This window comes from Rissa tridactyla, chromosome 7 (genome assembly GCF_028500815.1).
Source record: "Rissa tridactyla isolate bRisTri1 chromosome 7, bRisTri1.patW.cur.20221130, whole genome shotgun sequence".
Taxonomy (NCBI): Eukaryota; Metazoa; Chordata; class Aves; order Charadriiformes; family Laridae; genus Rissa; species Rissa tridactyla.
The window spans coordinates 51,294,243-51,318,667 of record NC_071472.1 but is presented as its reverse complement, the minus strand read 5'-3'; the positions used below and the strand labels follow the sequence as shown (position 1 = coordinate 51,318,667).

Here is a 24,425-nt window from a genome sequence, read left to right as displayed (position 1 = left end):
CAGCTAAAGATAGTTAAGGATTGAAAGGGACCCTGGTCCTGCAGTTAAAGATTTGTGCGGTGAGTGTGGGACTCCTTGGACTGGGTGTGAATGCTCGGGCCGCAGCTTCTCCTTTAACACCAGCACCCCGCTAGTGAGGGCTGAGGGTGCACAGGAAGTTAGGAGGCGGCATGGCTGGGACAGCTGACCCCAACTGACCAAAAAGATATTCCACACCATGTGACATCACGCTCAGTATATAAAGCTGTGAGGAAAGAAGGAAAGGGGCTGATGCTTGGAGTGATGGCGTTTGTCTTTCCAGGTGACCGTTACACATGATTGAGCCCAGCTTCCCTAGAGATGGCTGCCCACCCATGGGAGGTGGTGAATGAATTCCTCATTTTGCTTTGCTTGCATGCACATCTTTTGCTTTACCTATTGAACTGTCTTTATCTCAACCCATAAGTTTTGTTACTTTTAATCTCCTGATTCTTGCCCCCATTGCATTGGGGGGGGTGAGTGAATAGCCTCATGGTCCAAGTTGCCAGATGGGGTTAAACTGCGACACCATCTCAGTCCGCGCTCCCTCTGCACCATGGCATCACAGCCAAAGAGGCCCTGGCACCAATGACTGTCAGTGCTGCAGGGATCCTGATGGGCGCTTGGGAGGGGATGTGTTGGCTTCCGCACCTCACTCTAGCCAACAGATGGCTGGAGCACACCCAAGCACTAACAAACTCTGTAAGAATTTCTTTCCACCGAACAACTAACTCTACCGCACTGGGCATCACAGCCTGAACTGCTGGGCTACTCCTCCCAGCCCCGCCCCGACCGTGGGAGGCCCACGCTGTCAAGACGTAAGAACACGCACCCAGGCGCTCAGGACGCAGAAGGCGTCAGACCCCGCTGCGGCAGACAACCGGCACCCTCCGCGGGGTGAATGACACCGCGCCGCCATTCGTAACTTCAGCTGTTGTTAACACCGCTAATAAAAAAAGTGAAAGGGGCCGCTCAGCCCGCGCTCTCTCCCTCCCGGCTCGCGCCAGGAACGGTCATCGATGGCGACGGCTCCCGCCCAAGCAGCGCCGCCGCCCGCCTCGCGCTCAGGAGAGACCGCCACGCTCCTCCTCGCGGATTGTGACGCCGAACAAGGGCGATCACTCCCCTCTAGTGACCAACTACAGAAATGATCCCTGAAAGTATAGTCTTGCCCGACACACCGCCGCCACGCCGCCCCACCGCCGCGCACCGCCCTCCAACACACGGACACCCCGCACCGACCCACGCCCTCCCGCCGCCGCCCGCCGCCCCCGGCACGGCCCGACCCGCGCCCCGCAGAACGGCTCCGCGCCCGCGGAACCGCCGCGCGGGGCTCCGGGGGGGGACGACACGCCCGCTCGTTTGCATCTAACGCCGCGCTCGGCCAATCAGACGCGTGCTCCTCGCCCCGCAGTCGCTAGGCCCCGCCCCCCGGGCAGCGGCGTTGCTCCGAGGGCGCTTCAGGCTTTACACCGCCTCAACCGTTTCCTTATTGCACCTTGCAACTAAAGGCTTAGTTTTCTTTTCAGTTTACTTATTTTCATACAACGTTTTTTTTGGGATGCAATAATTAGTGCCACTTACCAGAAAAGGCCAATTGTAACACATTTTTCAAATATATTCTGCGCTCAAAACTGAATTGTACCAACAGTATGCTGCCTATATTTTACCACGAATATAAGGATACAGGAAAAAGTAAAATTTCTCTGCCAGCACCTGCCTAAACCAGCACCTTTTACCTTTTTTCAGAAGCTTCTTCACTTTTGCATAGTTTCCTTGCCTGACATAGTCATGCAGCTGAGCTTCCAGTGAATCACCTTTTATACTTCCAAGCCGGGCAGGGCAGGGAATTGGAACAGGGAGGGCATGAGCCATCTTCTTTCCTCAACAGAACTAGGAAAAGAAGTGAAATCTAATGAAGCTGCAAAACGCCATAGCTCTAAGGCTTCAAAAATGAGGGGCTGTTAGCGGGCAAGGCCTCATCGATGGGAAACGCGGTGCCAAGGAGAAAAAGGGAGAGGTGACACCGGGGACAACAGAAACACCCCTAAAGCCTGGCAGGTGCGTAGGCGCCGCTGACTGGATGTTACGGTTTGAAGAACCCACAACAATTTATTGTCATTCAGAAAATTATTCTCTCAATTGACGACCCCTCCCCACCTGGGAAGGGGAATCGGGAAAAACAAGGAAACCCAAGGGTTGAAATATAAACAGATTTAACAGTATAAGACTAGATAATCGACATTAATAACACTAGAGAACCGGTATTGACCCTGATACCAATATAAAATATATGAGGATTATACACAGCCCATTCTCTCAGCAGCAAGCTGCACTCCCAGCAGGGGACAGCAAACGTCGGACACTGCGAGTGCTGCGGCTTCGGCAGGAAGGGAAGGGCTCAGGGCTCCGGCACTGGGGCAAGAAGCCATCACAGGGAGAGAACTCCTGAGGAAACTTTCTAATTTGTACTGAATCTGACGTTCATGGTATGAAATAATCCTGTTGACAGCATGGGTCAAGTGCCCGGGTCTCGCTCCTCCTCATCCCTGCACCTGCTAACGCTCAAAACCACCAAGGCCTTGAAACCTGCACACCAGAGCTGGCTATGAAGTAATTTTTTTCACAAATTCAGGCACCAGAGCCTTGTAAAAGTGCATTTTCCCCAAGCATTAGAAGAGAAGTCAGACCCGCGTCACACAGCAGGCCGCAGCCTGCATCAGGGCCGCCTGGGCCCAGCAGCCCTTTGGCTGTTTCTGCCCCCTTCCCACGACGAATGCCCCCCGCTCCCGCCGCGGGCTCCGCACCCTGTCCCGCCCCGGCCGCCTCACCCGCCTCAGCGCCGCCGCCGCCCGCCCAACGGCCACGGCACGCGCTCGCGCGCCTCGCGCCTCGGCCCGCCGCGCATGCGTGGCCGCCTCTTCCCCCTCCTCCCCCCTCCCTCCCGCCTCGCGCGTCTGTGGGCGGGGCCGGGCCCTGTGGCGGCCCAGCGGCGCCCGGCCGCGCCTGCCCCGCCACTGCCGCCGGCCCCGGCAGCCCCGGCATGCAGCGGGAGGTGGGCAGCCTGCCGCTGGCCCCCGGTCTGCGGGCGAGGCTCGTCGCCGCCGGCTTCCAGACGGCGCAGGAGCTGCTGGAGACCGGCCCCTGCGGGCTGAGCAAAGGTACCGGCGGTCCCGGGGCCCTTAGGCCGCCTCACGGGCCTCCCCGCTTTGGGCGGGTTCCCCCCCCCCCCCCCTCTCTCGCAGCCCTTCACGAAGCCGCTCGTTTCCGTGAAGCTTTCGGAGCAGGTTGTTAGCGAGGATGGTGTTTGAGGAGGGTTTCGCGTATTTAGGTGGTTAATGCATATGAAGCAGCTTGGGCAGGTCAGCGGCTGAAGGAGCAGCTCCCCTGGGAAACTCCCTGGGACCTCGGCGAGTCTGGAGAAATGGGAAAAGTAATATTTACCGACTCACCTGTGCCCGAGCAAAAAAAACCCCAACACACCAAACCCCCACGATTCTGACAAAAGATCGCTGTGTGATGTAAATGGGATACAGAGAAAGAACCACCAGAGTATTCTGTCTCTCTTGTTCCTCTTCTTACCCCAACTGCACACACTTTAAACAAGATAAACTCCTATGAGGTCAGGAAGTTGCTTTTTCGAAGAAGCTAAACTAAGATTTGCACAGCCATTGTTAGAAGTGGATCGAGATTTTGATTATCAGTAGTTTTGTTGGCTGTGATAATATGTGGTAATAGTTTTGCCTTGAAGATCAAAATGAAGTAGCTTGATCCTGACGGGTATGTGTGTGTACAGACACGCAGAGAAATTTGCAGGTATCTCATCTCTGTCACTCACACTGTGTTTCAAGTCTAAAAATAACACATAAGGTGCTCGGCCCTGGCAGGGTACCATCAGTAGGTGTCACTGTCACTTACGAGTCTGCAGCCTGACTTCTTTTACAGGACCTTATTTGCTTCAAATGAAATTAATATGATAGCACATTCAGTGCAGAATATGTGACTTGCTCTGCCAGATCTCATCCACGTCTATTTTGACAGACACGTCCACAGCAGTTTTGATTTTATTGATTTGCAGATCACTTGCTGTCACCTGAATTCTGAACGCAGGGCATCATTGCTCTGAGTTCTTTTGAAAATCACATCATTAGTTCCAGAGATGTTGGCAAGCTGTGTGCATCGTTATACTAAAAGGATTAATATTTTTGTGTTACATGGCAGAATGATCAGGTTCTGTCAAACAAATTGAATTATCTCTTTATACTTTAAATAAATCGCTGTTTATATAAATAAGGTAGCATTTCATGGTTTTGACTCTTCTAGAAATTGGAATCTCCAAAGAAGAGGCACTGGAAGCATTACAGGTTGTGAGGCAGGAGTGTCATGGGGATGCGGCAAGGACTGCTGGGGCATCAGGCGCCACCAGAAAGTGCACAGCGCTGGAACTTCTGGAAGAGGAACAAGCCCAGGGCTTCATCATCACCTTTTGTTCAGCACTAGACAATATTCTGGGAGGTGGTGTGCAGCTAACAAAAATCACCGAGATCTGTGGAGCACCCGGTGTTGGGAAAACACAGCTGTGGTATTTTATTTTTAGATTACTTTTGTGCAGCTGAGAATCACTTTTCTTTGTTTAGATTAATTATGAAGAAAGTTCATTTTTCTTGTTGTCATGACTGCAATCTCTGATTCTTACACAGCATTATAAATATAATGGCTGTACTGCTTCCTGTTCCATGTATTCCTCAGCAGAAAGGTCACTTTAGGAGTGAGCTGGGAGGGGAGGAGAGCTTTGTGATGTAAATATATCTCTTTTTTCTGTTTCCCATGGCAGCATGCAGTTGGCAGTCGACGTGCAGATCCCAGAGTGCTTTGGGGGCGTAGCTGGAGAAGCCGTGTTCATTGACACTGAAGGGAGTTTTATGGTAGACAGAGTAGTGGATATTGCAACTGCCTGTGTGCAGCATTGCCAGCTTATTGCTGAAGCTCATCAAGAAGAAGGTACGTTGCTAAGTCATTTCTTTCTGCCTAGCAGGCAAGGATCTGAGTGAAATGAGTGTCTCGTAGGCTGTAGTTTTACAGTTGGAGGGTTTCAGCAGCAGCGCTGGCTTAAGGAATTCATGCTGCCAGCCTTTAATTTCTGCCTGTATGTATCATACCCTGAACTGCATCAGTGTGCGGAGCCATGCTGCAGACTGAGCTGATCTACTTTAAGAATTAATTTTTTTTCTATGTGGTGATTTGTGGGGTTTTTAGGTATGTGGGTTTGGGCTTTTTCTTTTTTTTTAACACAGATCACTTTAATGATTGAATGTACAGCAAAACCCAAACACAACACTGTCCAAAACAGAGGGATATTGTGCTGCAACACAGGGGCAGGAGGAGCAGCTGGGGAGAGAGAAGAGGAATGGCAGAATTTATTAAGACAGCGTTGCTGCTGAAGCCCCATATTGTAAAACTGTAGCTGGAATTCAGCTCCTTCATAAGGTCAATATAGCTGGGTTGCATTTAATGAAGAGTTTTATTCTGTAAGTCACCAGTGTGTTGGGGATACTGACACAACTTTTATGTTACTCTTAGAGTATTTTATCCAGTAAACTTCTGTTTGAACAGAGGTAAGAGGACACCATATTAAATGAGCTACTGCCTGTGCATTAAACAATGGATGCTTAATAGTCACTGTTGTCCTCCAGTGGTGTTCTGGCTTGAAAATGATTTACTGGAAAAGTTCTTTCTTCAGAAATAAATTTTTCATTTTTGGAGAACTCCCGTGGAGGCTCCGGTGTATCTCTGTGCAAATGCTGAGATAGCATCTGCTCACCTCCTTCTTGACTTTCAAGCCAGATGGAGGGTATGTTTCCTACATTCTTTACCTTGACTGTTCCTGTTTCTGGGGGTTTTGCTGTTGCTATATGTGGAAGGCATAGTTTGGTAGAATGGTGAAAGTGGCAATATGCTAGCACAGACTTCTGACTCATTTACTCATCTATTTATTTGTTCTCAGATCATCTAAAAGCTTTGGAGACTTTCTCTCTTGAAAGTATCCTTTCTCACATATATTACTTCCGTTGCCGTGACTATATAGAGCTTCTTGCACAGGTCTACCTCCTCCCAGACTTTCTTTCAGAACATTCAAAGGTAAGGGTTATTGCGGATTTACCAGAAGATATGACTCATCTTCACAGTAAAGGTTTTCAGGGATACTAATCTGGTATAACGAGTAACACGAGTAACACCTTAGTACCTTAGCAGGTTGGCAGCAATGTATTGGCTGATGCCAGAGTACAAATGTAAAGCTTACTTGCTTGTTAGCTTTTTCATTCCCTTCCCAGTTACTCTTGAGAGTAATTTGCTTTCGCTACCACCGCTGCCATCATCCTGGATCTCCACTTCCAGGTGAGGATACTGGATCTATGTTGCCACGTGTTATGTTTCTGTGAGCACTGCATTACGAATTATCACACAACTGCTTTACCAAAGAGTCTCTGAGCCAGGTGTGCATGCGATGACCATGATGCAGGGGTATCAGAAAGGCTTAGTGCCATTTTTTTTTTGTCCTAGAAGATCCCAGAAGCATCCTGCGCCATCTTGGCATCCAGAAAGTGACTCTTCTCCTTCTTTCCAATACATCTTCTGTTGCTACAAGCAACCAGAGCCTGCAGCTTGACTCTTGGGTGGACTACAGCCAAAAAGTTTCCTAGTACCTAGTGTCTTAGGGAAATGCTATTGTAAGGCAGATTTTCACCACCTCCCTTCCAGATTTCTAGATTCTGCACAGCAGATCACTCCCTAACAGGATTCAGGGAAGATGACTTGTGCCTCATTCTAACAGAGCACAAATCAGTGTTGTTTAGTTAGATTGTCTTTTGCATATCATTTCCATTTTTGGAAGCTGTTATGTTCTTGAAAGCGCAGATGGGAGTCTTACTTTTGCTTAGTGTAGTCTGGTATTTCCCTTTCTCTGCCAGGTACTAACGGTGCCCTGTTGTGTTTGCTCTTGTGGAAAGTACATGGCTTCATTAGCACAGTTACATTGGGTTGCAGTTCTCTGGTACCATCTGTGCTTGGCCTGCAGCCTGAAATACTGAAGGTTGCAGGAGAACTGTAAGACCTTCCGGTGATTCCTTGGACAGGCTATAAGTGACTTGACAGATTGCTCATTGCAGTCCAGCTCTCATTAAAATTAGTCGGATCCCACTGTGCAGACCTGGAGCTGAGACTTGGACCACAGGAAACCTCCAGCTTTTAGGGTTTTTTTGAGAGATACGTAGTTGTAGAGAGTGTCATTTGGTAATATGATGTAGTTTGAGATCTTGTTAATAATACAAGAAAGACCAATAATACAAAAAAGACTATGTTAGAAAATACTCGTCATAATAAACATAATTCTTTAAGTCTAGTAGAGACAAACTGACATAGAGAAGGCATGTGTGTTACCAAGCTTTTGCGATATAGCCTACTTTCGATTAAGTTTACTTGTTTGCTATTTTATAACAAGTGCAACTGGGAGAATAAAGTAAATTGCACCGTACCTGGATATATTCATTTGACAGGCAAGTCATATTACTCTGTATACATTCCTTTCTACCATGAGTCGTATTTATACTGTTAAACTGATTGCTCTTAAAGCAAAAAAATTACGTGTGAGGAAGACGTACAGGGTCATAGAAAAGAATTTGCAGGAAGGGGGAAAAATGAGAAAACAGAAGAATATCTTATTTTAATTCTTACTTTTTAATCTTCTTTTTCAAATGAATTTTTTTTTTTTCAATTGGAGGCCCAGGGCCATTGTACAGAGTGATGTTCGCTGCAGGCTTGTATATTCCAGTCATAAAGCTACTTCCCAATAATGAATTAAATCAATAATAGAGAAACGCAGTTTTCTTGTATTGTTTCCAATTTGTTATCGTGTACATTAATGCAAGAACTTGTAGATACCTAGGATTTGAGTGACATCTGAACATGCAGATGCTGTAGGACTATCCATCTCCCTTCTGTATTTCAGACAAACTTGGGTCATCAAAACAGGTGCAATAAATGAAGCTAGAATAAATCAAAATCCCAGACTAATGTTTATATAGTGTCTTGAGGGTGATGAGCCAGCGGCAGCATTGTGCTCTAGATTCAGCTAATGATTGCTACAAAAGAAATAATTCAGCAAAGCAAACATCTTCAGGCAAGACAGATACTCAGCTCCATTGCATAGCGTCTGGAATGTCTTCGAGCATCTGTTAAAATCCATGTTTCTAAGATAGATCACTGATATGAGCCTTAGAATCAGAGGAGTTATTTTAACAGTGACTACAGACAGCATGTATTCTAGTTTTAGTTTGGATTTAATTTTTGAGGGAGAAGGTGAAATAAATTAGTGTTTGTGGAGAGTCGAATGAAGTACAATTTGGATGTTTAATGATTTTATTTTTTTTCTCCAGCTTCTCTTCTGCAAGGCTTTAAGTCCAGCTTTGTTATTTTATATTCCGTACCAGGTGCTACAGAGGTGTGTCAGCTGTAAGTGAGCGAGCTCTGAAACTGGAAACAGGCGGAAGGGCAGCTCTGTGCCGAGTTAACTAATGGGAGAGCTTAGTGCAGCATGTTGTTTAAGCTAGTGCAGCTATGGCCTGAGCTAGTAGCTATGAATAATGCAGTACTGCCGTAGCAAGTGTATTACTGTGTTGGGAGCTCGAGGCTCTTTACCCTGCACTCTTGTGCAGTGCTGGTTGTCTCCGATATATAGAGAGAGACAATAGGTGTTATACTGTCATGCACATCTGTGTATGAAATAAAAGATTATCATCACGTTACATAAAACATTCTAATGCACTTAAAAAGATGTCTTACTGCTTTTGTCATTGTTTGTAGAGTAGTAATGGTAGTTTTTCCTTTTCTTCTGCATTTAGGTCCGACTGGTGGTAGTTGATGGAATTGCATTTCCTTTTCGCCATGACTTTGAGGACCTCTCACTTAGAACAAGACTTTTGAATGGTCTGGCACAGCAGCTGATCATCATAGCAAATGATCATAAATCAGCGGTAAGTCCGGAGCAGATTTACACCACAAAAGATGCTACTTTGGAATAAATACATTACAAAGAATTAAGCAAATGTGATTTGTGATTGTCTATAAATAGCAAAATAAAACTGCAAGAATGCCCTCTACATTTGTGTCTGCTGGTTTGGTTAGTAAATTTAGATGGATTGCGCAGGCAAAACCGTTCAGGCGGAAAATTCCTAGACCTGCCAAAATAAGTAAAATTTGCATTAAAAGCATCCTGTGGATCTTAAATGGTGACATATCAATTTGCCGTGCTGTTTCACATAATTTTCTTTAATGATTTCGTTGGACAAGAAATGCTTCTTTGGTGACTTTTACCTACAAAGCACATGCATTAAAATACATCAGAGTATTTAGCAGTTCCAACATAACTTTCCACTCTTCATTTAAAAATAAACTACGGTCTTTGCGGAGGAACTGTTCTTGGGGAGGACAACCACTTTATCTGCTAGTTTGGCTTGATCTCCTGGCATCCATGGAAACCCATAGCTTCCTTCCTGGGCATTGTTTCTACCTCATTTACGCCAATATGGAGGCCAGCAAATCTGCAGCCGTGTAGCCAGCAGATGGCACTCAGAAGCTACATCTGTTCCAGAAGTTGTTTTGGCAAGTCTTTCACAGCACAGAAAAGCATTGTTCAGGAATTAGAGCTCAAAATGGTGCTTGTGCCTGTAACTGTTTCCAGGTGACTTGCAACCTTGTCACCCACAACTCTCTTGCGCAATTGGCTTTTGTTCATAACTGCTAAAAATAAGCCTCCCCTTGTGCTTCCTCCGATAGCGGCAGGAAGGGAAAGAGCACAGCTCTGCAGTCCGCCTGGGTTGGGCGATTGGCCTTGCTGCTGAAAGCGTCCCCTCTCTCTCGCCCTGACATGAATTATGAAGCTTCTTCCTGCTGGTGTGGGCACTGAGGGAGATAAATGTTATGTGACTGCTCGATTTGCACAGCCTCCAGTTTACTGAGTGCTTTCACTCATAAATTGGGTACCTGGTGACCTTGAACAGGAGCAGTTGTCATTGTACAGTCTTCTTTTTCTTTGGTCAACGGAAACATATAACTTATTTCTATTGAACAAGTGAGGAGTTTAGTACAAACGCTTGCTAAATAAACACTTGCTAAAGAAGAGATCAATCACAGAGCTTCAGAAATAATTTAGCTCAGAGTGGCCCTCTTGTTAGTTTTTGAGTTAGTTTCACGTAGCTTGCAAGCAGTCTAAATTCAGCTTGCGTGCCAGAGATTGCTGGGCAGCCTGAATGCTCTAATATGGTAGGAAATAAGTTCCTTTAGTTTCTAAAGCTGAACTCAGTGGGTTGTGCTGGCATGCCCGGACCAGCCCTTCTCCAGCAGTGAGATGGGGAACCTGTCTGGGGCTGTTACCATCCATGTATGAGGAGTTACTTCTCTAAAATACGCAATATATGTCTTGGGGCTTTCAGCTATGTAAATGTTTTGGTGTGCACTCAGTGGAATTGCTTGCTCTAGCGCACAGTTATAACTGTTCAAGCAAGAATCATACAAGCATGTCAAACAATGAAAGCCCCTAGGGTTTAAGATAGGTACAATTCTTTATTTTTCATTTTTAATGAACTTTGCAATTAATATTCCTGGCTCTTTTCTGTCTCACCCACCCCCACTTCTACCAGGGATCTAACCTAGACTGTCTGTGAACCTCCTACGAGTGATTCGTGCTGCGAAAACACTCCCCCGCTCTGTCTGTTCACTTTCATTCTGCTTTGTATTGTACCCACTTGCGCATTTTTAGACTACAAGGTGCAGAAATTCTGTTAATCACTAGGCTTATACGTGTTTTGAGCAGCACCACGAAGTTCATTTATGCCACAGTGGCTGAAATCTATCTCTTCATAGAGGGCTAGTACAAGTCATGTGCATCTAAATACAGATCCAAACAGCATTTAGTACAAATACGGTGGAATATACAAGTTGTGTAGAGTTTGCATCCCTTGGGAAGGGAGAAATTTATGTGTCTCTAAAGTCTTGAATGAAAGAAATCTACCTTCAATACAAATTGAAAATACATTTTGCAGGGTTCTCTTGTTTTGGCTATTGAGAAAGGATGAGGCACCTTTACGGTTTCTTCTTGTTAACACAGAAGCTTCATTACAGTACAGTAGGCAAGAGTTTTGCCTGAGTAACTACTTTATTGGTAAAAGCTTTTTGAAAAATCCCTCTCTTCCCTCCCACCAGTACACTTCTTTTCTGGACATTTTCTTGTTTGCTTCTGTTTCCTCTTTTAGGTAGTTCTGACAAACCAAATGACAACAAGGATTGGACAGAGCCAGTCCACATTGGTTCCTGCTTTAGGTAGGTGTTTTGCTTGTGAGTTGAAAACTGAGTTAATCCTCAAATATATGACTTCCTTTCTTTTGGTATTGTGTACAAAGAAAATGAAAATGTTTGCTGAATTTCTGCAATGTAGCAGAATCCATGGAGAAACTATTAGACCTGTCTGGAACTGCTAGCATTGTGGAACTCTACAGTAGTGCTTATCAATGTCAGCATTGTAATTATAACTAGCAACTATCTAATTTTATTCTAAACTCAAACATAGTGTGCAGATTAGAATCCTGGTTAGATTTTTGAAAAGCAATTACAAATACTTTTAAAAATCATGGCATTTTCAGATTGCATAAACTCACAGATTGAGAGTGTTGCTGGATTTTTTTTTCCTTTTTAAACCAAAATTTTTAATACTAAACGATATTAGGTCTATCAGTATTCTTTAAGATGACTGAATCGCCCTTTCTGGGGAAGCACTAGGTACTAAAAACTCTCTGCATAACTAGGTTTTTGGACGTGCAGCTAATGTATTGCAGCCTTCCCCTGAGGATCGTGGGCCGTGGAGTTACCTCTATTCCAGCTGCAGCTGTGTCAGCCAAGGAGGCCACTACCCTGCTGGAGGTCACTGCCGCATCCTGTGTGCTGGCTGAGCTCTTTGTGTGATTGTCTCCCAATATGTTTTTGCCAAAAGTGGGCCGAGTAAGCTTGAGCTGTGTCAATAATAAGCAAACCTCTGAGGAATCAGTAATTCGGACTGAAATTGGCTAGTGAATGATCATGCAAAAAGTGTAGGGATGGACCTGGGGGCACGAAACCTCTAGTAGGAATGTGGCGATGAACAGGTTAAAGCACTAACAGAAAAACACAGCTTAATGGTTGCACACCTCAAACTATGCTGCGATTTCCTAAATTCCCGAGAATCATTCACTGCCTCTCCAAAACAGTTTAAATTGTTTATTTTGCCATTATACTTGAACACGTTCCATTAATTATTTGCAAAGGCATTTCATATTTGCTGCATACCTGGAACTCTCTACCCGTTGCTCTCTACAGTTAGGATGTAGAGGGAAGTTCTATCTGGGATCCTCAACTACAGCCTGCCCATAGTGACTTTAAGTGTTTTTTACAGGCTGCTCCTGTAACGAGCAGAGTACCTTATATAGACTCTTCTGCTGTGGTCACAGGGGAAAATAGAACAGTTCTTCTGAAGTAGAGATTTTGACAAATTAAGAAAAAGCTCAGTGTTTAAACCCTATTTCAGGTTGTAATGTTGTATTATTTTATGATGCACTTAAAGGGCACAAATTCTCAGTCCACCGCTTCAGTTTCTGTGAACTAAGTAATGATTCCCTTGTTCTGGAGGGGAGGGAGCAGAAAGGGACAGTTAAAAGGCAAAAATGTTCTCACTGTCTGTACAGGCATTGAACCGTTTGGCACAGATGTAAGATAAAACGAACAACTACAGGCTGTCTCCTTCGAGAATGTGAAGAATGTGGAATTTTGAGCTGTGCATGCAGATAAAGATCCAGCTTCTGGTTTCTGACCCTTTTTGTCATTTTTGCCTTTTGCTCTCTGATGTATTATTTTTGGCAGCCTTTCTGTCTACAAACTCAAGTAAAGCTAATAGATGCTGTCTTTTTTTAATAGCCAGTGTTGTTTGAGAGCTGTTGTGTTTATTGAGTCATAGGGACAGTAAAGAATGTGAAGACATTTAGGTTATAATTCAAAGATACCATCTTCTATCTTGTGCATATTTTCTTTTCCAAACATTTGACATAACCGTGTATTGACCCATGACTGTGACTCTCACCAGAATGTGTGTAACAACATAGTATTGTTAAACTGAGTAGTGTGTACTCTTGCAAAAATTAAAGTTTGTCCCAGTTGGTAAAATATTTAAGCTAAGAGATATTCCCCTCATCCTAAACAGTGATATCTTAAGTTGAGTGGTACAAAGATGTGAATTTATTCCATAGACTTGGTGCAAGTATTGAGCTGGTGGAATACAAGGTGGTTTTTATGACCCGCTATGAAGGCATGCTATTTCAACAGTCTCATCGTATAGGCTAAAGAACGTCCTGCTCCTCCATGGTTGGTTTTAGGCAAAGGAACCATTGAGGGGAGAGGTCAGCAGCAAAACCTCAAGTAAAATCACTCCTATTGCCTCCCCTATATAGGTTATTTTCCCCATTGATTGGTAAGCCTTAGTAACAGCCTTTTCTAAGATTTCACAAGCACATTAATCTCTAAACTCTTCTTCAGCTTCCTAGCAGAAGGGAAGTTCTTAATTATGAAAAAAAACCAACCCCACAGATGCTGCAAGGTATCAAGTCAAGAGCTTTTTGAAGGGGACAGCTTTCTTTCCCACTAGTGAGAGCTAAGCTGGGTGTTCCTAGACATTCTACTGGATATATTTAGAAAGGAGCAGCCAGTTTAACTCAGAAATACATCATTTTACAGTAGCATTTTTCTCTCATATTCAGTACAGTTGGAAACATTCTGTTACGGAATTTGTACCCATTGTAAAATGTGTTTTGATCTCTGACTCGGAACCGTATCTGATTGATAGCCAAAATCTTTAAACTCAACTTAGATATAGTGGAACAAGATCTGGCAGGACACCTGGAAGGTGTATGTCTTCATTACAGCTGAATCATTCTTTTTCTTCCCCCTGCTATAATGAATACCGGAGCACATGGGGCATGCGGGGCTGGTGGCGTGATGGAGACCAACAAGTGATTCGGAAGTTACAGGGCTGCGTGCAGGTGAACAGGAGAGGCTTCTAGCACTTAACCAAAACGGCTGGTTTAAAAGGCAATCTATTTTTGGACTACTGACCGCCTCCTGGGATAAACAGAGGAAAACACACAGTAAAATTGTCTATAAATTGACTGAGCCTGTGGTCAGGTGTGAACTGCAACAGTAGGACTGTTTCCCCTGAAATAGGATAGCAATCCAAACTGCCTTCTCTCTTTCCACCCAGCACCCCCGCCCCTTGCTTTTGGTTGTGTTCCTTTGCATTTTGCTGTCAGAAGCAGAAGACTGCTTCAGGGGCCCTTAATACTTTAATAATCATTGACTTTCTCCCAAAGCTTGTATCCCAAAGGGAGTGATGTTTGCTCATAATTATGCCTGAGAGACAGAATATCGCAATTTTGAAGTAGGATTTAGACATACTCACTAGACTTCTTCAGTAGTAATTAGAAATATCTTTTCTGCATGCTGCCTCTGTTTTCAAGATTTGTGTAGTACCTGTCATTTATTAGGTGTATATATAAAAGCTTTCTACAAATATGGAAGTATTGCATCAAGCTTTCTATAAAACACGCTGTGAGTACAGAGGTTATTAATTGTCTCAGTATATTTGATAAACTGGTTGTGAAATCCTTGAACATATGAAAAAGATGTGATTCATTACTGTAAGGAAGGTATATATGTTTTAATCATGGGTTTTGGTGTTTTTTTTTTGGAAGACTGTAAATTTTAGTTCAATTTACTGATGCTGCTGCTGTTATAGGAGATAAATAAAATGGCTTAACATTTTGTGTTACCCAGGAGAAAGCTGGGGACATGCTGCTACTGTCCGTTTAATCTTCCACTGGGACAACAGTCAGAGGTAAGTGAAAATGTAGGCCGGTAAGGTACATAATAATACTGACAAATGTGACATTTGAGAGTCTTTCTCAGGCTGGCCCTAGTGGCCAAGCAGGGATTTTAATTTGAATTCTGGCCTTAGTCTGCCGTGTCCCAGGCTACTGAGGCCCGAGAGGAGCTTTCTAGTTCAGCCTGAGACAGTGCGGGCTGCACTGGCACGCTCCTCCTCCTCACCATGGTCAGCTTGCTGCTTGTACTTTTCTTTCTGACAAGATGCCCTGTCTCATCAAAATAGAACATCCTAGTGGCAGTTGCTCAGACACAAGAATTTAGGATCTGGTGGCAAAGTAGAAATTTTTTTTTTACTATCTGCATTTTGTGAGCAGGGAGTAGAATTTCTTTGCTGCAGTCTTTTAGGCCTCAGTCAGTACAAAGCCAAAGATGCCAAAGGCGGCTTTCCACCTAGACAGAGATTCTCAGGAGGACAGACTGTAGGGCTACTGGCCTCTAAGCCCCAGTGGCAGCCGTTGGACCTTTCTGCTTTTAAATGCAGCAGGATGGTTCTGCAAAACTGGACGGCTATGCAGATACCAAGTTACAGTGACCTGCAGAGAGGTAGAGAGACAGCTGCATTTACTCCCGATGCAGAGCTGACCTACAGAAGATGATTTTAGAAGGAATAAGGATGACCCTTCTAAAAACAGTATGAAGTTCTGTCTGTTGCATTGAGATCTTTTCTGTTTTCTAGTTCTTTTTTCCTCTCTTCACTGCATTGCAAGCTCACTTCTCCTTCCTGGTCAGTTAAATTTGTATTGTATATAGTATCAAAATGCAACAATTTGAGATTAAGAAGCCTTGCTTCAATTCTGTAATCTTCTGCAAACGGTGAACAAAAATGGTACTGGAATGTTGTTGTGAATAGTTTGGCTTGTTAAACTTGAAAGAGAAATGCAGTGACGCTTCCTTGTGGAGTTTTGTTTTTAAAATTCTAAGTTTGAAGGCAATGCAGAATATTTACAGCAGGCTATTTAATTTGGTATTAAATTAACATCACTGATTAGTTAACAGCCTTTATAAGACAGAAGTTGCATCAACATAATGATTGCAGAACGAACAAAAGTTAATTTTATATATCAAAAGTAAAGAGCTTTTTTCTTCTGTGACACAGCGAAGAAAGTTGTGGATACAGGTTCCAGAAAGCAAGCCAAAAATAGACAAACATGTTTTATTTACTGTTCTAAATATGCAGCTAATATGGAGTGGGGCCTGCAGAACCAACTACAACTGCCTCTCTGGAATGAACTACCTATACCTGCTGATACATTGTGGTTTTGTTGTTCTTGTGTCTATATTAGGTTATTGAGACACAAAGATGACCATCTGGGAATCCATTTACTTTTCTTTTTTTTTTTTAAACTGTGCTTTGCCCAAATATGATACCTGTCTTTTTCTTTCTCTCTACTACTGAAAATGTCAGAGCTTAATTATAAGGGTTCTCATTGCAGTAAGGAAAGATCCTGTTGAGTCAGAGGCATGCAGCAGAGCTCCAGCTGAGCACTTGTAAAAGCATGGCTGCTGCAGCTTCGGATTTAGGCTATTTTGTAAAGTCTAACCCACCACTTAAATGTTCTGAGGAATTCCCTGTGTAGCTAATATGAAGTGGCAGTGTTCCTCAGGCTGTAATTACGTGCTCTCTAATAGAATGGCACCTCAGGGAGGAAAAAAAAACCAAAAATAATTAACAGGATCTTTGGCAGGGTGTCTTGATACAGAGAGCAGAACATATTCTATGTTGGCTTTATGTAAGTGTAAGTTTTGGGAAGGTGGGCACAGTGCAGACTAGCAGCCATGGGACTGCTTGAAAAATCCCGTGCTTTTGAGCTGCTTTGCGATCTTCTACCTATATTATAGATCTTCTATCTATATTATTATCCATAATATGCAAGCATGTTATTGGGCTAGGTGCTGTATAAGCACAAATCAAGATGCACTGCTTAGAGTCTAAATGCACAAAATCAAGGAAGTGTTAAGAGTAGAAATTACAAGGGAAACGATTTTCTCAAGGTTATGCTGTACGTCAGTGGCAAGGTCAGGCTTAGAAATAGAACATCTTATTCTCCATCCACTAGGTTATATTGACAGGCTTGTGAAATCTCTAGGAAAAAAACCTCCCTTAGAAGTATTTGAATTCTTGAGGGTATCTCCCAAGTTTAAGAGGTCAACGAACAAATGATTGCTTAACGGAGTAGGAAAGAATTCTGCTCAAAACCTTTTTGGTTGCATTTTAAGAAAGTGGCATTTGGAATTAATTCATAATGAATATTGTTCCACAAATATGATCAAATGCTGTGATGAAACAAGGCTAATTAATCATTCACTCTTTTTAGTAGGTCTACATTGTATTTTAGCTGACAGGTCAAGCAAAGATGGGAATTTGGCATCCATAGTTTAAGTGACCTATATGAAAAGACATACATAAGTATTCCACTGGTCATCTACCCCATGTTTGTGGGAAAACTTGGGTCTGATCATTTGGTTATTGTAATTTTTATTATTATTATTATATTCACTAATCATAATTATCTGGTTTTTGTTTAATCAGGTTGGCAACGTTGTACAAATCACCGAGTCAAAAGGAGTCAACCATACCTTATCACATTACAGTTAGTATTTCTTTTGGGATGGAGATACAGAGATGGGAGCAAATTGCTAGCTGTAAAGGAATTTTCAGATACATAGACAAATCTGAGAATGCTGTTTGCTTTCTTAGTGTTGTCTTTCAGTTGCCTTCAGAAGGTAACCAGCAATATTAGGATGTTTCCTGGTTTATGAATATTTTGCACCTTTTCTCTTTAGAAAAATGACCCAGCGTGTTAGTCCTCTTAAACATTTTGATTTCCAGATCAAATTTACAGACAGCCTGTCCCCATCTGTTCTTGTGCTAGTACTGCTTATTTTTTCTGCCCTTGATGTTAACTTTTGGCCTAAGTGCAATTACAGAGAACAATCATGCACTCTCTGAGTCTTCGTTTTGGGAGACTTGTTCAAGCCAAGCTGTTTTCTCCCTTGTCAGGTAGGTTGTTGTTTCCCGAGTGGCTCTTCTCTGTTCCAGCTGAGTTTATCTTTCTAGGACAAGGGTGACCAGAATCATACATGGTCTTCCAGAGGTATCACCAGTGCCATACATATTTCCACATCTCTGCTTTAAGTGCATTGCCTGATATAACCTGGGTTGTATTTATCTCTTTCGTAGCTCCATTCTACTGGTGACCCTATGACCAGCCAATATATACAGATTTTTCTCTGCTGTCACTATTATATGAGGAGCTTCCAGCTTATGGCTTGAGTCCTTATTCATCCCTAGTTAAATCCTGCGATTATTTTCTTTTGTGGAGTGCTTAGATACATATTAATGAGAATACATACTGTCTAAGCTGTATTTAGGTTTAAAAAAAACCCCACCACTCGGCACTCGTATCTTCAAATGTCAGATACATAGGTACATGCTATAACTGTTTGCTATGTGTCCTCATGGAAACACGTTGCCATAGCATTTCCTGCAGATTTTAATGCTGCCATAAAATGAGAACTTCAAACTATTGAACAGAAATAAGATTTTTTTTTTTTTTTAACCCTGAATGTATTCACCTGGACAGAAGAAATACTGCAAATATATATATATTCTTAGTTCTGTAAAGACTGGACGGGTAAGTGGGACTACATCCCAAGGTTGTTTGGATCATGTGATGTGAGTGTGCAGCCCTTTCTCTCCAGCTGACAAACAGATGGATTTTATCTTAGACAGATTAATTGCCTTTTCCTTTCAGTTTTATATCCGTTATAAAATAACTATGCGCTCTTCTGTGTGAATGCACACAATCTTGAAATGCAGTTGAGAATGTATCCTAATCAAAGATTAGTTAAAACTTAAGATTATCCCTGTGTTTTTTCCCTTAATCCTGTTGAGCTTCTTCAGAAGATGGTTTCTGTAAGTAAAAAATGTATTATCCCTGTTGCTTTCATGAAATTCAGGTCTGATGATAACAGTCTGCTGTTACCATTTCTCATTCCTATTTCCATAGTTTAACTGGAAGATGTAAATACATGTTCAATGTTTCCAAATCTGATCTAGCACATCTATGTGTAGCCAGCATACAAAAAAAGATAATTAAAAGAAATAATAAATTCCTGAAGCCTAGATCCTCAAAGATGTTTAGGCTTATACAAATTGGTACCATTGACCAACTGGCTCTTCAGTGCCTGTAAGCCGATGGAGAAGTGTCTAACTTAGTGACCGAGCTCTAGTTCTTTTTCAGCTGTGTCCTTTCCAGCATACTGGCAAGTCGGTCACCAGTCCTGCTGAGAGTGGAAGCTGTGGAATACCTACCAAAAGAAATGGAGTTTCTTTCACAGGCTGATAAGGATTCATTCTTAAATGCAGAGTATAGAAATGTAAATTGATTTGTGCACAAGGGAGCAAGTAGATCATCTGATTCACCTAAATTCCCCAAGTAATGTGACCTGATTATTTGATCGTGAAAGAGAGAAACCCAAGACCTATATTCTGGGTAGGAATTGTCAGTATTGCCCTGAACTGTGGAGGGTCTGCCAGACTCGTAATGAGAATACCACTCAAGTACTAAAGCCATCTACCTTTGTCAGTCTTGATACAGTCTGTATACACCAGAAGATGTTAAAAAACAACTCAAAATACTGTAGACTATCTGAGCTTTGAAGGTCCAGTTAGCCTTTTTAAGCCTTGGTTCTGTTAGCTACGTTCTCTCCATCTAAAAACTACTAACAAGCTTCACAGATATATAAAAAATTCTTATATTTTCCAGGGGCTATGCCCAGAAGGTACATGCCTTTAACTAAATGCAAAACATCCATACTAAGCAGCCTACTTTATCGCGTTCTGGCCTTTATAACCATCGGAATGCTTTTGCTGGGAGTCTAGCATGCTGGATTAAGTGGATTCTTGGCTACAGATCCACCTTTGTGCCTAAGGGAAATGGCAGAGATTAGATGCAAGCAGCAGTGAAACACTAGACTTGAAGATTCCCCATTATGCTATTTAGAATAACACTTGAGTTGCTTATAATAGCAGAGGGACTGCACAAACGCTGCCCTTGTGGCACCTCTTGCTGTTTGTTTCCTTAAAAACATAGCAGTCTGCGTGAGGTGAGGCATTTAGAAATAGAAATGCAGAGATGGGAAACTTAAGCAAAACATTTCGATTGGGTTTTGGTTTGGATTGATCTTGGTGTGGGACACACTGGCATTTTAGAAAAGTCACGTGTCTGATAGTAATTCTGCCTGCTTTTTCACACTGCACCAACCTAAAATGTCAGCTTTCCTGAAATGCTCTCATCCTCACATTGTCTCTACCTGAGCATTTAGGATCCCCAAAGCAATTTCTTCTTCTGATTAACCCCTTTTTTTGTCTCTAAGTCTGTGGTGCAGTGAGAGATTTCACTGATCTGTCAGCAGTGCTCCCTGCGCACCATTTGTCTGGAGATAGGAAGACAGAGTTGCAGGCTTCACATCTCAGTGTCTTCATCTGCATTGATGACATATTTAACACACTGATTTTCCAGATCTTTCATATTTCAAAATCTTTGAAAATCAGTGAATTGTGAGCTAAAGTAACAGAAAATACTAATGGTACTAAGCCAAATAGGTCACTTCAAGCTCTCTCCTGAGTAGCAGCATCTAGTTTTCACTTCTACATTTAGTTTTTGGCAGTTCTCATACCATTGAGTCCCATGAATTACTAGGCTGGGACAGTCTTTGCAGTCTAGAGACTGATTCAGAGATGCTGTTCTCTTACAATGTCTCATTGATGTTTTCAGTTCATTAAGTAGATATATGAAACAAAAATATCTTAGGTTTTAGAAATTCAGTTTTGTTTCTGAAAATGACTGAGGCAATTAATGCAGTTATCTCCTTGCTTCTGTGGGGGCTTGAATAACGGCTGAAGGATTTGGCTTTTCATTTATTTAAATAGGCAACATAAGTTAATTTACAGACAAGCAATGCTTCATAGCCATAGGGGTTATTAGTGGTAAAATGAAAATGATAGCCTGGTGAAAATTAAGTATCTTTAAAAAATAAAATGAGGAGACACAGTTATTATTTGGCATGTGTGTTGAAAAGCTTGCAGTTCTGAGCTTAGCCTGGTCTATAAATGTTCTGTGGCCGCTCATCTAAAATAAATGACAGCATCATACCTTATTCTGATCTTCTGGGAACTAGTTACTCATGCTTTATATCCATAGAAGTGTTATCACGTGATCTTACTTATATGTTACAGTCTCATGGTTTCCGAGATGTGCAGCCTCCAGCCGTCACTCAAAATGCAGAAGATACTGAAATGAACCCTTGCAAACGGCCAAGGAGAGAAAAGTAATAGCGACTCAAAAATTGAATGTTAAAAAATGTTGTCCTCCATTAGAACAGTTGCATAGTGAACATGCAGCTGAAGGCAGCCTGAGAGACTCTAACTTAAATTCCTACTCTGGACATTGTTTTAACATAAAGACTGCAATATGCAAATTTCTGTCGCAGGAAATTCCTTTGTGTATGGCATAATTTTATAATAAAAATCTATGTTTTCTACAGCAAGAGGCTTCAGTTTTTTTGGGGGAAATGGAGAATACAACTAATTCTTTGGGTAAAAAATAATTAGATGCGAGCATCTAATACAGTACATTTAATGACACAGGTCTTGATTACTCCTCTGGTTTTCTGTGTATCTGAATTTTAACAAGGTCTCCTGCAGCAATCTGCTCACATGCCTCCAACGAGGGCAGAAGGCAGTGGAGCTGCTGATGGATGCTCAAAGATAAATACATGCCGAAATGCTATACCAGATTGGGGCATTAGCCCTTACCTGCTGCAAAGTCCTTGATCAAGGACAATCAAAGCACTGTTTTGAACTTCTCATTTATCTTGTAGGGGTAACAATAGAGATGAGACTAGATCTGAAGGGCAAAAGATTTAACCCAGCATGGTAATTCTATGTTCCTATCTTAGTAACTAAGAATATTTTACCATCACTCAAGCTTGAACCAAACTGCTGCATAGCCCTTAGCATCCATGTTCTTATTTTACCAAAGGATTCAGAATGAAGATTCTGTACTAAGAATCCATTTCATTTGTGGCTTTAGTAAAGAGGAAACCCAGGCTTCTTAGACACCAGCGATATATTAGCAGCTCCAGAGTCTAAACCAAATTAAAGAATGAATGTACACTAAAAATGCAGCAGGGATTTGTCCTCTTTTTATTAAGAGAAAACAAATCAGTAAGATTATTAGAGGAGAAGAAAGGTACTGCACTGCTAAACAGTAATTACTTCAATTGTAAGAAGTGTTTGTCCATACACATGCACGCATATGACCCCCTTTCTGGCATAGTGCTCAATAATGTTATATCTGAGGAAACTCAGCCAGCAGGCTAAATGGAGAATTCAAGTTGTGAGAGTCACTATCTTTAATTTTTAATTTAGTAACACTAAGCTGACTTTGCCTTGAAACAAAATTCAGTGCTGAACCTGAGTCACAAAACCTCTCTGTTCAAAAAGCTGCAAAAAAATGTGGCAGTGATTTTTGGATCATTATAGTGTTTAGATATAAATTACATAATAAAATATTAAAAGGAAAAGTATTCAATTGTCATGCAGCAAACTGGGCTGTGTCAAAATTTAAAAAATGTGAGTCAGGGAGAAGCTCTCAAGCAAGCATGACATAGGGGAAGAAAGGTGGCGGGATTCGTGACTCAGACAAACATTTCAATGCAGGACACACAGGCAAACAAAAGGATCCTACCGCATGTGATGTCAGCAAGCAAACGCTCCATTTGGGAATAATAGCTTCCTACGTATTGCAGTGCAAGAGCAGGGGGGAGCTAGCACAGCACACACGCCTGCATAGCCACAAGGAAAACCATCCATTAAGAGTGTTGTAGCAATATTTTAAGCAGCACTGCTGGTTGCTAGTGATAGCTGCTATCTAATGTGTTTGGTATTTATGGAAAAATCCATTTCTCTCAATTTACTGTGTTCTGATTTAATAACCTCAACACGTTCTTCCATGTGCGAGGAGCGTAAGGACATGTCTCCAATATACTATTAATTTCAGATGACTGGGTTTTTTTAATTTGTTTGTAGTAGAATAGCACCCAGAAGCCCCAGCTGAGATGCTGATCCTGTTATACCAAGATAAATTGTTTTGTCTGAGTAAACATTAGATCTTCTAGTATTTCAGGCATCATTATCAAAATTTTTAAAAATTGCATAGTTACTGGTTAACAGTGGGAGTTACAAAACATCCAAAGGAAGCACTTAAGGCTCTCTGTGCTGAGATCTAAATTTTTTTTTTCATATTGAAGCTATTATAAAAATCAGCTCTGCAGACCAGAACTAGAGAGAAGGATCTGTTGGTGGAGACAAAATTAGATTAAATGAGCCAGATTTCGTTCTCATCTGCTGGAGACTAGGAAGCTGTTCCAGGCTTAGAATTGCGTATAAAGAAAGAATTTGACCATTGCCTCACCAATAAATCTTCCATGGCAAGTTGATATTTTCTTACATGTGCCTGGAATTCTCTTGCATTTCACGGCATCAGTGCACAACAGTGAGTGGCATGAGAGAATTTTATGACTGCACAAAAGTAAGATTCTAACTAGCCAATGTCAGGGCACTGAATCAAAAATAAAATTTGGTTTGATTTGCTGCTTAAGTCCCAGTTTTCTAGGGGACTTAAAGCCAAGAGCTTTAACTATCATGCTGAGTTTAGAATTATTCCATTTGGTAGGGGTGACATTTACTTGTGGTGTAGGAACCACACCAAGAATACAGTATCTACCACAGGGCTTGGCAACAGGACAACACTGTGGTCACAGTAACCTTCTTCTCAAGCCCAGAATCCTGCTTTGAAACTCTGTAGTTCGGGCAGGGAAAATAACAAATTATTTCTTCCTGATTGTACGTGTTCCGCATCTCTTCCATTATGAAACACTGAGAAACCAACTAGCTTCCAACTAGAATAAATTTAAGAAAACACGAAGAAATAGCTTACCTGAAGGTAAGAAGGTGTAGCCAAGGTTCAAGCTACACAATCAGTCTTGTACTGAAGTCAATTAGAAGCTGGTTGACTAATGTGGAAGGAGATTCAGTTGAATTTTGAATACAGTGCTGCGAGAAGTACATTTAAAATATAACATCTATTCTTCTGTTGAATTTCAGTGACTTGAAGATATGCAAGTTGGAAGGACGAGTCATTGTGCTCCAGCTTCTCAGAAGAGATTGTCTTTACCATGCTTGGGATCATAATTATTTAGAAACATCAAGCTGTATTATACTGTTTAACATGTGCTAGTTCTATATTAAATGTATTTCATTAAGTTTTGAAGTATGGCTTGATGCTTTCTTGTCCTAAGACAGAGTACCTTGAGGGAAACTGAAT

The 24,425-nt window shown here is 42.2% G+C and overlaps 2 protein-coding genes and 1 non-coding gene across 6 annotated transcripts in view; 1 reads left to right on the top strand and 2 right to left on the bottom strand.

Moving 5' to 3' along the window:
- The window catches only part of TEX14 (testis expressed 14, intercellular bridge forming factor), a 35,828-nt gene extending 33,935 nt beyond the window's left edge, over positions 1-1,893 (bottom strand). The window contains exon 1 of the mRNA XM_054210030.1: positions 1,758-1,893. Coding sequence (XP_054066005.1) covers positions 1,758-1,893 — 136 coding nt within the window. The remainder of the gene's footprint in view (positions 1-1,757) is intronic.
- On the bottom strand, positions 986-1,188 carry LOC128913227 (small nucleolar RNA U3). Its single transcript, XR_008467891.1, has one exon. It is a non-coding gene; the product is annotated as a small nucleolar RNA U3 (small nucleolar RNA).
- A 1,117-nt stretch (positions 1,894-3,010) lies between the features above and the next one.
- Positions 3,011-21,585, top strand: RAD51C (RAD51 paralog C). Of its 4 annotated transcripts, none has more exons than XR_008467682.1 (9): positions 3,011-3,179; positions 4,342-4,600; positions 4,853-5,019; positions 6,023-6,156; positions 8,916-9,047; positions 11,325-11,391; positions 11,874-11,988; positions 14,923-14,983; positions 17,564-17,600. XR_008467682.1 is itself a non-coding variant. In XM_054208763.1 (9 exons), exons 1-9 carry the CDS (start codon positions 3,062-3,064, stop codon positions 21,368-21,370), a joined length of 1,095 nt encoding a protein of 364 aa, XP_054064738.1. In that variant the 5' UTR covers positions 3,011-3,061; the 3' UTR covers positions 21,371-21,585. The 4 variants fall into 4 exon arrangements, 3 of the variants coding, with proteins under 3 accessions (XP_054064738.1, XP_054064740.1, XP_054064741.1); XM_054208763.1 differs by lacking the exon at positions 11,874-11,988 and adding an exon at positions 21,275-21,585 and having other exon boundaries at positions 17,564-17,624; XM_054208765.1 differs by lacking the exon at positions 11,874-11,988 and adding an exon at positions 18,618-21,585 and having other exon boundaries at positions 17,564-17,624.
- The last annotated feature ends 2,840 nt before the right edge of the window (positions 21,586-24,425 follow it).

Bases quoted from the DNA above. Each gene is read 5' to 3' on its own strand.
- RAD51C (XM_054208763.1), top strand. From the start codon at position 3,062: ATGCAGCGGGAGGTGGGCAGCCTGCCGCTGGCCCCCGGTCTGCGGGCG. The intron at 5,020-6,022 runs GTACGTTGCTAA...ATTTGTTCTCAG, and splicing joins TGAAGCTCATCAAGAAGAAG to ATCATCTAAAAGCTTTGGAG. The intron at 17,625-21,274 runs GTTAGTATTTCT...TATATGTTACAG, and splicing joins CCATACCTTATCACATTACA to TCTCATGGTTTCCGAGATGT.